The sequence below is a fragment of the Cucurbita pepo genome, chromosome 13 (assembly GCF_057944985.1).
Source record: "Cucurbita pepo subsp. pepo isolate OVF chromosome 13, ASM5794498v1, whole genome shotgun sequence".
NCBI classification, from domain to species: domain Eukaryota; kingdom Viridiplantae; phylum Streptophyta; class Magnoliopsida; order Cucurbitales; family Cucurbitaceae; genus Cucurbita; species Cucurbita pepo.
In genome coordinates, this window is record NC_141810.1 from 945,013 (window position 1) to 959,742 (window position 14,730).

Below are 14,730 nucleotides of genomic sequence, written 5' to 3' on the forward strand. Positions count from 1 at the left end.
AGAAGAAACGAGGAGAGAAGGGGGAGAGAAAGGAAGAAGATACAAAAACAACTAATAAAAATCCATGGGAAGACTGGCATGGTCTTCCCAAGTGTGTAGCTGCTGCTGCAGCACAATAAATGGCATTAGCCCTTTTTTCTTCTTCTTCCACTTCTTTCTTATTTATCTTCATTATGTTATGGTCAGTCATTCGGTCTGAAAAATATTTTCCAACTAAGCCAACAACTGACCGACAACAATTCAGTCAGTTTTGGTCGGTCGGATCAGTTTTCAGTGTTGTTTAATCACCCCCACTTTCTGATGTACCTTCATTACTGGAAGCTTTGGTATAGCTCTGGATTAAGTTCTTGTTAAATTCTTGATTCAGTGTTAACCGATTATTGTTTTGAAAGTAGTTAGGAGGCTGTTTTAGTTAAGTTGGTGGCTGTTTGTTAATTTTTCAGCCGCTGAAGGCTTCTTCTGTAACAAACTCAGTATAAATATTAGTTGTTTCACATTCAATGCATCAATAATAGATTAGGGACATTTTTCTTCTACTCAGTTCACACAAAATTGGTATAGCTCCTATCCTACATCCCAAGGCTTGATGGCAGGAAAAGGCATTGTCCATCCCGGTAGGTGGGAATATGGATCCCCAATCCAACCCACTATGGACTCTTTCTCCCAAAATGACGAACTAATGCTGGCTATCAGTTAGTTTACTCTTTAGGTTGATTATATTTTGATATTATTTCCTTTTTTGTAATAGATCTTCCTTCTAAAGAAGCGCAAATGTAACTTTTGTGAATAAGATATAATATTTTATTCTACTTAATATTTAGCAAAAACACTATTGAAGATGAAATCCCCCATAAAAGGCAAGTCTTTCTTTGATCTATAGCCCCAGGTAGTATCAGCACACGGTCAACAGCATACACAAGTTCCCAGCTCTGGCTCTCTTTCAAAACTTATTATTGGTTGCTCCACAGCTACAACCTTATGGATCAATCCTTTTAGAGAACTGGGTGTGGATTGGGTTCACCATTGCACATCAAGCTTAATCACAGATTCCCAGCCCAAAATCAGACGTTTAAGAAAGATTCCCTTTCAGAAGTTATGCTTTTTATGTTCACACTAATTAATGAAACATGTAGTGCTTTTATGGGAAAAGAAAATCCACAAGAAAAATATTCAACATGAGTCCAACATGTGGTCCTTTTCACAAGAAAGGCTACAAGTCATCAAATGCATGTCAAAAGTGTTATTAGATAATATGTGAAGGATTAAATGATTAGAAAAACTAGAGCGAAGGACAAAAGGGGAAACGTGTCTAAGTGTAGAATATGGCAGAAAGTGAACCTCAACAGCATCATATTGACCATGCCTTAGCAGAACCAGTGCAAGTTCTGTTGAAGTATTCAAAAAGGCGGAAGGTTCTCTACCGTTCCCCCAAATAACCCAGCTGGTAAAATTGTGTGTTGCAAGAACAATGTCCTGTGGACTAAGAAGACATTTGGAAGACAAGTAGATAGGTCCTTCAGTTGAAGGATTCATCTTTAACATCAGTAAAGAAGCCAATGTAAAGTCACATTTTCCAAGCTTCCCCTTCCATATTTCTTTACTTCCATTTTTATCTGTAACAGGATTAAAAAAAAAATTAAAAATAATAATTAAATAATGAAAGACGAAAAACTAGAAAAATAACATCCTTCAAATAAACAGCAGCATTTAAATTTCCAGCCAGAACCACAATTTGAACATCAAACGAAGGTACCTATTTATCTAAGTGATGTTTATAAACTCATAACTTGAAGAATAGAGATAACATCATGCAATCAGATGTCACATTAAGGACCTCCTTGAAATGATCTCTTGGTGTAAGCAGTGAAACAGAAATAATGAAAAAAAAAAAAAAAAACGAATGTGCTCTTGAAGTTTGATTAGCACTTCCCTTGAAACGCTTAATACAGTAAGAACACATTCTTTTACAACAGGCAAAAAAAATACTGAAATAAAATGATAAAGAGTTTGCTCAGATGATAATACCATTAACAACCACCTTACACCTACCAATTTGTAAAAGTGAAAGTTGAGAACTGAAATCCTCAACTGCAGCTGACTCAGATGGCGTGATAGCAAGGAAATGAATAATGTGCCACTCACAAATAATTTCCTCGATCATAGGAATTAAGTCAAGTTTTATTCTTGATGTATCATCGTGGAGTAAGCCAACCTGCATGCAAAGTGGACCACTAAAGTATTTAACGTAATAGAAGCATGATAAAAGTACTTAAATATAACACGATCGATAAAAACAGGATCATGCTTAAAGATCCAGCCAGAGGAGATGTAAAGAGGACCACTCAAGCATTCAATATAATAAAATATAAGCATAGTAAAATGTTCTTAAGGAAAACAATTCTGATTGCTTGTGTTCTCCCATTTACCACAACCTATAGATCCATCTCAGATGCCTCCAATATGATTGTCTTTGGCTTGTGGGGCTCCTTAAGGTTCTTGTTATTTAAACTAAAAAAAACATAAAAATATATACATACAAGAAAGAGAACCTCAAAGAAAGGAAAATATATTCTCAATAAAAATAAAGATAAAAAATAATAAAAACCTTAAAAATTAGACCTAAGAGATTGCAATATAAAAGGGAGACAATTTCCTAATTTTATAATTACAAGAATGCCCTAACTTTGACATTGATATACAACCTTATCACATATCAATGAAAAGTTTGTTTATTCTATGAGAAAAAAAAGAAAAAGAAGAAGAAGAAGAAAAAATCAACATGTTATCAAAATGCTTAATATAGAAATTAAATCTGTCCAGGACATAAAGCAAATAACAGAAAAAAAAAAAAAAAAAAAAAAAAAAAAAAAAAAGCAACATTACAGGGAAATAAAGCATACATTAAGCACAAAAATTAAATATAAAAATTTGTGGTCCTCAATTAATTAAAATAGATCTTTTAAGATAAAGAAATAAAAAATAAAAACAAAAAAACAAGCTACCATTATACGATAGATGGGTGCCATTACACGTCAACATTTTTAGGAATCTGCAATATGTACGTGAAAAGAAACTGACCTGCCCACTGACGGAGACCATATAATTTAGAAACAACAGGACGTCTAATGCTGACTCAAGCATAACCTTTGAAATTTGGGAGGTTGCGTGAACCAAAATAGAGGTATTGACATCTGATGACCTTTGAGGCTGTACCTTGTGAGACATCTTCCGGGGAACAAAGTATTTGAGAAAACTCTCAACAACATCTAAAACCCTGCCCCATGAGGCACCCTTGTTGCACAAAGTATGAAGAGAGAGCATCATTTCAATAGAAAATTTTCGAAGATTTTTCTTATCAGTCAATTCCCTTTCCCAACCATAGCCAGCATGAAGATCTGACCTTTTAATCGTTCCCACAGACGAGCCATATCCATTTTCTAGAATCTTCAAAATTCTACCAACAATTTCTCCGAAAGGGATTATAGGTGTGCTCATGAGTGACTCATAAAATATAGCTAAAGTTGTTTTTCCCAACCGATTGCTAATACTAATAACACATCTCAAGACCTCTAACAATAGTTCTGAATCTGAATCATTGTCAATCCAATCAACGTCAGGGCCTCCAAGTTCATCAAGTTCCCCAGAAAAACCTAGCAGATGATAGTAACGGGAATGTCAATGCACAAATAATTAAGGGGGATTGGTGGTTTTCATCAAGGGGTACATGTGTAAAACAACCTATTCTGCTATCCTACTTGAAAAACTATAATTCGCTGATGAATTATATATATATATATATATATATATATTTTTTTTTTTTTTTTTTTTTTTTTTTTTTTTGTGTTACAATTAATGGCAGGAATGTTTAAAATACCGTCTAAAAGTTGTTCAACATTGTCCAAGCATCTAAAAAGTGATACCGAATTCCTTCTGACTAAGCCCACAGCAGTTGACGTATTGTCAATAAGTAAGAATGAAGGTGCATTGTTTGTGCACCAATGATGGATGTAGTGGGTACAGAAATTTTTCCACCATAGGTATATTGAAACTGGAGTTGCAGTTGCTCCCTAGCACAAAAAAAATATGTCATCCTTGAGTTCCCTTAAAAATCATCCTATTTTGCCCAAAACACACTTTAAAGCAGAGAAATCCACTATTACATGGACCATAAGATATAACTCTAACAGAGCCAAGAACCTACATAAATAAATCCAACATATGAGAGTGAAAAAAAACCTCATCTTCAATGAGAGAAAGAATTTCTTGTTTCAGTTCATCAGAGGTCATAGATTGAAAGTTAGAATCTGTCCAGTGTCTACTATATTCCAGTAAAGTCGCACGAAGAGCCATTTCATTGTAAACCCCAGGCTGTAGTAGTCTGCGTACGAATATAGAAGATATGAATGGCACAACCTCATCCTGCTTATACATTAAGAAAACCATTATAAGCGTTCATAATCCAACTTAACATCAGAAGTCTGGTTCTAGTTCAAAACATATTTTAACAATGAAATAGATCAGCATAATTATTATGATTTTCAGCAAAGTTTCAGTATCCAACACAAAAATACTTGATGAACATGCTACTTGATGAACATGCACCAGCTACATATCAAATACATGGTATCAGATTTTTTTTTTTTTTTTTTTTTTTGTTATTTTTTAAACTCCCATATAAGTTGGCAATGCACACAAGTGCACAGAAAAAATGAAAATAATTCTTCTGGTAAGCAAAAAAATGAAAATATAGTACTTCAAAATAAAACATGGAAGTCTTAAAACAAAACTAAGAATATATACATCAAGGAACGAAAAAACAAATGACAGTTTCTCAAAGAAATTATAAAAGCTAAAACGATAATGAGTGAGCTATTGACACCTGGGCTTAAGTAAAAAACAAGGCATTCTGATATGAGAGAGAATTGTCTAAAGCTAAAGAAGATGGACAAAAAAAAAAAAACCAACGGAAGAACATGAATGATTTAAGCAAAGAGGAAGAAAAGAAGAATAAATTGGAAATGATTTGGAGTTCAATTTTAATTGTTAATGGGCATGAAAAGGTTTCTGATGAAGCTTGTGATGATGAAGATTTTAAAGAAGCTCTTAGTTCTATTTTTAAAGAAGAAGAAATTAACTCACTTTTGAAGAAACAGTTAGATGAGTCTTCTACTCCCCCTCTCCAACACATTAGATGAAAAAGAAAAAATTTCTTCATTTCCAATGAAATGTAACTGATATTTATGAGATTATTTCTATTTCTGAGGATGGGGTTTTGGCCTTTTGGTTTCGTTCTCTCTTTGGAATGATTGTCTTTTGCTGGACTGAAGTAGTTGTTGTCGTTTGCTTTGCTCTAAGTTTTCAATTTTTGGGTGATGTTGCTGCTTCTTGTTGTTTTCTTCGGAGTTGACTACTTGATTTTTGCGCTGATTGGACTTTCTTGGTTGTTTGGCCTTGTGGTGTTCGTGCATTTCTCTTTGGCAGTTGCTGCTTTTCTTCCTTTTTTGGTGTCCTGTTTCAACTGGTTGGTGCAGTTTCTATTTGAAGGTTCAATTGGTTTAAAGCTCTCTAGGAGTTTTTTTTGGCACTCTGATCTTCTAGTTTTGACTTGCTTTGGTTTTATTCAAGTTCTTGTGATCCTTTTTCTTTTTTCATAGGGCATTATTCTTTTCATTTTCAGTTTGCATCTCTTTTTGAAAAACAAAAATAATAACAGTAGTAGTAGTAGTAGCAGCAGTAATAATAATAATAATAATAATTGTAATCATAATAATAATCATGGTCAAATAATATATCAGTAGGAATTGTGGGATAATTAAAAAGGAGAAACCACCGACCTATGCCTTAAACTTCAAGCATTTATTGATCGAAATTGAAAGGTAGAAGACAGACAACTTTTGGATTGTGGTAATTTTTTTATCCATTTTGTTCTTAAGCTTGAAGTTTCTATCTATCTATCATATTTATTCTTAGACAATAGTGTTTCCCCTCTTCACCCGGGGCAAAAGATAACAGAAAAGTATATAACCAGCTAACAAGGTGTGCGCAAATGTCTAGTGCGTCTAAGCTGATTAAAGGAGAAAGAATGTTAAGCAGGTTTCAGCAGCACAGGGAGAAGGCTCTGGAGTTCAAAATAACATACAAATGAAAATTACCTTTGTCGAAGAAAATATTGAATGTGTAACCCAAAGAATTGCATCAGAAGAATAATCCGCACTCTGAAATAACTGGTCTGCAATAAACTCTTCTTGCAATGCGTAACATTGTGCTTCTCCCCTATCAGATGAATAGGCAGCATAAACTAGAATAAATCATATTAGACCAAATCACCTAAGCTGCTAGGAATAAGAAACAATCTCATTGATGGTATGATTTTACAAAAACAGGGGAGGTTTCCATCTAAAGTAAGCTACAGAAAGTTATTCCAAATGGACAGAAGAGAGTTCAAACTATAACTGGGAAATGGAAAAGTATTTTACTTTCCTAATTGTTATTAGTAGATTTTATTTTAATAGTCAAAATTAAACAATTTGGGTAGAGAAATTACAAATTGGTAAGCATATATACCACTAAAAACGACAAGCCAATTATTTACAACTAAAAACGACAAGCCAATTATGTGTTTGGCTTGACTTCAATATCACCAACGACACCAAAGACAAAATCAACTCTCCAACCAAACCAATCACAAGAAACAAGATGAAGACTACCCCCCCCCCCCCCCCCCCTTCTTGAACACTTCAATTTTCAACGAACTCTTCATTGATACCATTTCATTGCCATATAAGATGATGATCAATCAAAATCCAAACCCAAAGGATCAAACCCAATTGCTCTTTTTCTCGTTGACTCAAGAGGGTCCTTCCTTCCCATCGTAATAATGAACCATCCTTACTTGTAGGTCTTCTTAAAGGCATAATGTTTGATGCAAGACAAAAATTCGATAGCAAAGAGAAAAGTATTTTACATGTCACAAACCATAAAACTTTTGAGGTTGCTTGGACAGAAAAACTTACACATGACCATCGGAAGGGAACAAGTCGAGAAAGATCAGTGTGTTGTCCTTTAAGATCCATATCTTATCAGATGCAAGTTTTACATCAAGACACCCACCCTAATGAAAATTGGAGCAACGACTATCAAGCTCAAAAATTATGAATTCAAATAAATTTTAGTAAGTCAAAAAACTCAAAATTGAATGAGATATCATTTACTTTCTACTACCTGATTAAAGGGAATATTGTGTGTTGAAGGCTCCAATAATAGACTGACCCTGTCTCCCCAACTAAAATGTAAACGATATATGTTGATCATTTCCAGGCTATGATCCTTCACAATTTTGTAAATATATTAGTTGATATTGAGGTGGGGGAATTAAGTATTAAATTGTACCAAAAAATCATACACAACGTTACTCTATAAAATAAGTTAATTGATTCAAGACAACATCATTTCTGGGGCAGGGGGTCTTGATAGACATCTAATATATAAAATTAATTTTAGCATATAGCAATGCTATACTATCAAGTTCCAATTTAATATCATAAGCCGTTTTTTTTATGAAGAGCCAAATTTTCATTGATATATTACAAGAACATACAAAAAACCATGCCCACAGAAAGGGAGCTAGCCAAACTAAACAAAGATGCCCAAGTCGAGTAAAATAAAACCTAAAGGATATTACAAACAAGCTTCGTCTTAAGCCCAAAGAGAAACATAAAACCTAACAAAATTGTATAATAAAACATATACAAACATACTTATTGAGTCCCAAAAGTCTTCTGGACAAGAAGCCATAATTGTGTTGGACCAAAGAGTTCTAGCCCGACCCTTAAAACTCATCTCATCCCTTTAGTAAGCTGAAGGAAGGCCTCACCCCCCCATTTTTGGGAAAGCATCAACTAATACCTAAGAAGATGAGAAATTTTTACCAAATAGAAACAGAGAAGGGGCATTTAGAAAACAAGTAGAGCAGATCCTAACAATTTGGCAAGGTTTGACTGCACCCCCCACGACAACAACATCCTCTACACTACAACGGCCTCAAGAGTAAATAGTACTAGATGAAGGTTGCTTCACTGGATGCAGGGAACTGAAGTGTGGAGGTGAGAACCAAGCCTGTGCTAGATTTCGATAGAAAAGTAATAATAACAAATTTTGGCTAATCGAGGGGGATTCAGCAACATGTGACCGCGCTTCACAAACATCAAATTCAAATGGCAATGTCCCCACTGAATGGAAAAAAACAATAGAGCCACAACGTTCCCCTAAGCTAAAATAGTTTGAAAAAAGAAACAATTTTAAAAATGGCAATACATGCTTAACCCCCCCGGGAAAAGAGGTTTCTTTTCAAATAATGAAGATTTTTTCTACTACCTAAGCTCACCGTCTTCAAAGAAAATAAGGATGGAGGAGGATGTCTCGATAGGATCAGACTTTGGTGTAAAGGGGTTGAAAGGTTTTTTTTTAAGAAGAATTTGTTCAAGACAAAAATATTGCAGGTAGAAATGCTGGAAGCTTTTAAAATGGGCAGTGGCACAATCTTGATCCTAGATGAAAGGGCTCATTACAATCATAGAAAGTCCTGAAAGTCCTGATTACGAGGAGCTGATAATGCCCGAAGGCAATCAGATAGCCAAGAATCAAAATAAGAAAAAACAAAAGGGGCATATGGAGTTGGAAAACTTAATCACTATGACAAACTATGACAAACTATGACAAAGGCAACACATCTAAAGATTTAGAAGGGGGTAAGTCCGGATTTACGAAGATTTCCTTGTGAAATGTTAAGAGGCTTAAGCAAGGCTAGAAAGAGGCACCTCATCAAAGAAGTTTTGTCAAATACTAAGCCAAATATTGTGTTTCTTCAAGAGATAAAAAGGGATCAAATCATTACAAGCCTTGCTAAGTCAGTGTCGAGCTCTAGGTTTGTGGGGTGGACAATCTAACAATCGTTAGGCTCTTCAAGTGACATTTTGTGTTTGTCGGATGAAAAGCTCCATGATAGTTAGGGACTCATTAATAGGTGAATTTTAATATTTAGTGGGCTGATGGATGGTCTCGTTAAGTGACAGGAGTCTATTGCCCTAATTTTACTCAGGACCAAGAATGTTTTTAGAAGGAATTTTATGTTATTGGAAGTTTTTGTCTCAGGAGATCGGTGCATCGCGGTAACTTTAATATTTCGTAAGATGGATGCAAGAGAGATCTTCAGGAGGAACGATAACCAGAAGTACGAGGGAATTCAACAAGTTTATTAGTGAATTCGATTTGGTTGATGTTCCTCTCCCAAATTGGCCTTTCACATGGTATAATGGTGAGAGGCACCTGTTTTTTTCGATTGATAGATGTCAAATGAATGAAGATTGGCTAGCAAAATTCAAGAAATCTACAGTTGTCAGACTTCCTCGGATTATGTCTGATCATTTTCCTGTTGTTTCAAAGATGGATGGCTTCCTATAGTTTTACTTTTTGTGACTTAAAATTCCAAAGCAATTCCCATAAATTATTTTCTTTGCTGCCTCCTGGACCAATTGAGTCACCTTTTTGTAACCACTTTGATCCAATGGGGCATCACCCCTCTTTTTAGTATGCTCCTTGTTCTTTAATATGGTCCACATTTCTTGTAAACAAAATTGCAATCAAACACAATTTTTAGATTCTACATACAACATTAAATTATGTGAATCTGCTACACGTTTCCCAAAAAAAAAAACAATTGTACATCTTTTGTTCCCCAACACAAGATTTTGGATCAGGAACCAAAAGGGGCCTACATCTTTGTCACATAATTTTGAATCACCGACAATTTAAAGTTGCATTCATTTAAAGGTTGATTTAATATTTAGATCAAATACATGAACAAATATGCCAATTTTTACACATCTTTCATTTGCTCATGCATTAAAGGCAAACTTATATATGAAATGGGGACAATGAGAGAATGCACAGCAAAGATTCAACTCTATAAACTATAAATCTTTGTATGGAATAGAGATTCCTTATACAATGCTGGAAATATAATGTTAATCTACACACAAGTTACATAGAAAGCAATCTAATAGAGAAACTAATTAAGAATGTACCGGGTGTTTATAGAGAATTGCCAAAGGAATTGTACTCGTATCGATGCTCCCTTGGCCCACCCACAACCTCACAAACTTTGCTTCTAAAACCCCAAAAAAGAAAGGAAGAGTAAGTATATAAATACAATGTCATACAGTTAATTTTATACCATGTTTCAATTCAATTGAAAAAAATTGGACATTTTCCTTCCTATCTGTAGAATCAGATATCATATATCAGTGAGTTTCCAGACTTTTTTTTTTTTTTGTAATTATATATTAGGTTTCCTTGTACTTGATTCGAGTCCCTTTAGTGGGACTTCCCATTTTTTGTGGCTTATTTTTTCTTAGATGACATTGAATTATATTTTTTCATTCTTTCTCAATTAAATTGAGGTTCTTTATCCAGAAAAAAAAAAAAAAAAAAAAAAAAAAAATCAAATTTTGGAAATTCACTGATCATTCAATCTTCGATTCTAAAGCAAGTTCATTTATCGGGGAGCTCCCTTCCATTTCAATTCCCATAGTATAACTCATGTATCATATAAGTCTAACAACACTACTTTTAAATGACCATTTGAAATGGGTTAATACTAGATCCACATACTCCACAAAGTCACCGGAGGAAGAAATTTCATTTGTCCCTTTTCATATCACCTACGATTAATTAATACCCTCTCGTTAAGAAGGGATGTCGAATGATTGAAAATGTTGCTTCCAGGAACATTGCACTTCTACCCAAATGTATACGGTGTTTTCCACTAGAACCTGACAAACTTTGACATCAAATTATTATTAATAAACATGTGCTTTCTCCATTAGTTACACATGGTTGCAGTTTCTCATGCAACCATCTAATATCCATGGAAGGCTACTTCTAATTGCTTGCCAAATTTCTATCAAGTATTCAGTTGGGAAGTACAATCATGTCAAGTTCCGGGAAGATCATTGGATTGGCAGTACCTCCTCTTGATCTATTGTTTTCCCACTTGTGTTCAATCTCTCAATTATGGGGCTTGAATGTGCGTATGTTTTATTGTTAGGAGTTTAGGGATGTCTAGCAACTAAGAGAGGTCATATATCTAAGGAAGCTATACTCGTCCATTCATTCTTTATCCATCTCGATACCTATTGTGGATGCAAATCATTTATGTATTCGTCCACGAGAGATAAGCAAAACATATTACTCTAAGGTTATTTTGGGTAATAAAAGTACCTGCCATAGTTGTAATATTCATGGAGTGATTGAGTACCCTACTGTGACATGAAAGATCCCACACTCGTAAGACTCCGTCAGAATGAAGAACAAACAGAAACTGTCTTCCACAGACCTCAGATATTACCATATCAAGCACAGCTCCTGCCAACTTGACCCTGCACGAAACCAAGCTATCATTCTTTTTTTTTTATGAGAAGTCAAGCCATCATTTTTTTATGGGAAGCCAAGCTGTCAGTTTTTTAAAAGAAACTTAGATCATAAAAAAAAGATTGAACTATAAAATACAGCACTATAAATTAATTCTGCAATATAAACAACTTCAAGTGAACTTTTCATATTTTCTTCAAATAAATGCAATAAATTTAACAACTTTAGCACCCTGAATAAAGAAAACAAAAAACCTGTTCAAATTTTGTTCTTACGAAAAAAAGAATGAAGGAAAGAAAGGTTGAATAGATAAATGAGCCAACCAAATAGTTCAATTCAAGGTTTCACAATTATGCCCTCAATTATCTCAGTCTCCCAAGTGCTTTCATTGAAGGAAGACAAATCCTTGACCCCATTCTCATTACTAACAAAATTGTGGAAGAATATAGACTAAAGAAAAAAAGGGTTGGGTTTTAAAGCTGGAGATTGAAAGTGGACTTTGACCTGGTTGATTGGGATTTTCTTGAACAGGTTTTTGTGCCAAGACGGTTTGACTCAAAAATGGATTCATTGATTAGTGGGTGTGTTCGAAACCCCAAATTTTGTATATTCATTAATGGACGGCCCTGAGGTAGAGTTATTGTACCATAGGAATTAGGCAAGGGAGTCCTCTTTCCCCATTAATTATTCTATGGACTAGCAAAGTTTTAAACGCCCTAATAGAAAATATTTACAAAAAATTAATGTAGAGGATTCTAAGCTGCATTTGATTTCAGCTCAGCTAAGTTGTAAGATTTCAGCTCAAAGAATAGACTTTGCAAGTCGGTGCTTTCTAATTTTCCCTTATATTATGTCTATTTTCCTCATTCTCTCCGGCATATGTTTGGAACTTGAAAGATCCATGCAGAATTTCTTTTGGGGCGGGAGTAGTGGAGGGAAGATTACTCATCTTGCTAGATGGAAGATAATTACTAATTCTCCAAGTGAAGGTGGCTTGGACATAGGAGGCCTGATGAACAGAAACCTGGCTTCGATTGTTAAATGGGATTGGCACTCTTTTAATGAGCCCATTCTCTATGAAAGAAGGTGATTTCTGAGCCCATTCTCTATGGTCAAATGTTTTTGGTTGGCATACTATTGGAAGATCGAATTCTAGTTTGCAAAGTTCATGGATTAGTATTTCTAGAACTTGGAAATCAGTGGAAATCTATGCCCCCTTTTCTGTAGGGAATGGTGAAAGAATCTCAGTTTGGCATGATCAATTGGATAAGAATTTCTTCCCCAAAGGACAGATTTCCTTGTCTATTCAGCATCTCCTCTCTTTGAAATGGCTCTATTTCAGAATTTTGGAACTATTTGTGTTTTGCTAGGAAACTTTTTGAAGATTGCTTAAGGAAGTTAAGATTTCAAATTTTAATAATCTCACCGAAGCTCTTTCTGTCATTTCAATCATTATTGTGCAGATTGTAGAAAATGGTCTCTTGAGGCCTCGGGTTCATTTTCGGTTAAGTCCTTATCAAACAAGTTAAAAGCCTCTCCTCCACTGGCCAAGTTTTTCTTCCCATCTATTTGGAAGATAAAAAGCCCAAAAAGAATCAACATTCTTACTTGGATTTTGATGTGTCCAATAGACTTGTCTTCAACCATCTATTTGTTTCCTCTATGGCTCGGTTTGAGAGACTCTCAATCACTTATTTTTTTTACTGCTACTCTAAAGCTTGCTGGTTCAGGTTATTCAGCTCCTTCGATGCATTGGTTTTCTCTTCAAATGCCAAAGATAATGTTCTTCAGCTTCTACCTTGCCCTTCTTTACTCCTGCATCCTCATTTGCTATGGATAAAAATTGTCAAAGCTTTGCTTGCGAAGGTATGGCAGGAAATAAATTCGCAGATTTTTTCAGAGAAGTTCAGCTCCTAGATTTTCCATGAATCTGCTCAGCGTAAAGCCTCTCTTCGGTGTTCTCTTACTGATGTTTTTATTGATTTCTCTCTCCAGGATACTGATCAAAACTGAAGTACTTTATTTATCCTTTGTAAACTATTGCTTTCTTTACTACTTTATTTCACTCCTCTACCGAGTTCGTATCCTTTGAGCATTACTCTCTTTTCATTATTTCAATGAAAAGTTTTGTAATCCATACATTCGCTTATTTATCCTTTGTAAATGATTGCTTTCAGGGAAGAGAGAGCACTTCTTTTTATTAACTCGATGAGTACACTCATTTTCATACTTCCACTACTTTTACCTTTCACTCATCCAACAAATAAACAAAACTACCTGATCTTCCAATAGCCTCTACCCTTTTCCAACATGATATTTGTAAAGCTCCAAATCAATTTTTCCATGTTCCTTAATCTGCATACTTGAATCATAATCACATCTAGATTCTTCATATGACCATCTACAAACCTTATGTCCCCTTATACATCAAGCTCCAGTCAAATACCCAAGTAGAGTCATTAACTCTTCCTTATATACTTTATCAAAAAAAAAAAAAAAAAAAAACCTTTATATTTGTATTGCCCTGCCCTATAAATTGTAATCCACAGAGTTGTACCACCTCCCATCACCAACCTTTGGGGAAGAGAGAGCCCTCCTTTTTATTAACTCAAAAATTACACTTCTTTAGTACTTCCACTACTTTAAGCTTTCTCTCATCCAAAGAATAAACAAACCAACAGATCTTCCAATGACCTCTACCTTTACTTACATGATATATGTAAAACTCCAAATCAATTTTTACACATTCCTTAATCCGTATATTTGAATCATAATCACATCTAGATTTTTCATATGACTATTCACAAATAATAAGATATCTCCATGTACATAAGGCTCCAATCAAATACCCAAGAAGAGTCATTAATTCCTACTTATATGCTTTATTAAAACAAATCCTTCGTATATTTGTATTGCCTATAACTTTATAATCCACACAATCGTCAAAGTTCCCATCATCAACATTTTGGGGAAGAGAGACAACTCCTTTTTATGTACACAAAGAATGCACTCCTTTTAGTACTTCCACTACTTTTACCTTTTATCAACAAAAAAGTGAACAAACCACCTCATCTTCCAATGACCTTTACCTTTTCCTACATCATATATGTAAAACTCCAAATCAATTTCCATGTTCTTTGATCCAAATACTTGAATCATAATCACATCTAGATTTTTCATATGACCATCTGCGAACATTAAAATTTCCCCCTATACATCAAGCTCAAGCCAAATACCTAAGAGGAGTTGTTAATTCCTCCTTGTACACTTTATCAAAAAAAAAAAAAAAATAAAAAAAAAAAA

General features: G+C 34.5%; 1 protein-coding gene across 5 annotated transcripts in view; it reads right to left on the bottom strand.

Annotated features, from left to right (window-relative positions):
* The window catches only part of SAR1 (SUPPRESSOR OF AUXIN RESISTANCE1), a 30,008-nt gene that overhangs the window by 10,956 nt on the left and 4,322 nt on the right, over positions 1–14,730 (bottom strand). For all 5 annotated transcript variants that reach the window (XR_015411495.1, XR_015411496.1, XR_015411494.1 and 2 more), the window contains exons 5-14: positions 11,278–11,435; positions 10,083–10,165; positions 7,222–7,326; positions 7,014–7,111; positions 6,153–6,273; positions 4,237–4,419; positions 3,875–4,067; positions 3,079–3,650; positions 2,050–2,212; positions 1,339–1,613 (exon numbers count right to left, since the gene is read on the bottom strand). Coding sequence is in view for 1 of the 5 variants with exons in the window: in XM_087116810.1 (XP_086972936.1) it covers positions 1,339–1,613; positions 2,050–2,212; positions 3,079–3,650; positions 3,875–4,067; positions 4,237–4,419; positions 6,153–6,273; positions 7,014–7,111; positions 7,222–7,326; positions 10,083–10,165; positions 11,278–11,435 (1,951 nt within the window). In the remaining 4 variants the exon portion in view is untranslated. The remainder of the gene's footprint in view (positions 1–1,338; positions 1,614–2,049; positions 2,213–3,078; positions 3,651–3,874; positions 4,068–4,236; positions 4,420–6,152; positions 6,274–7,013; positions 7,112–7,221; positions 7,327–10,082; positions 10,166–11,277; positions 11,436–14,730) is intronic.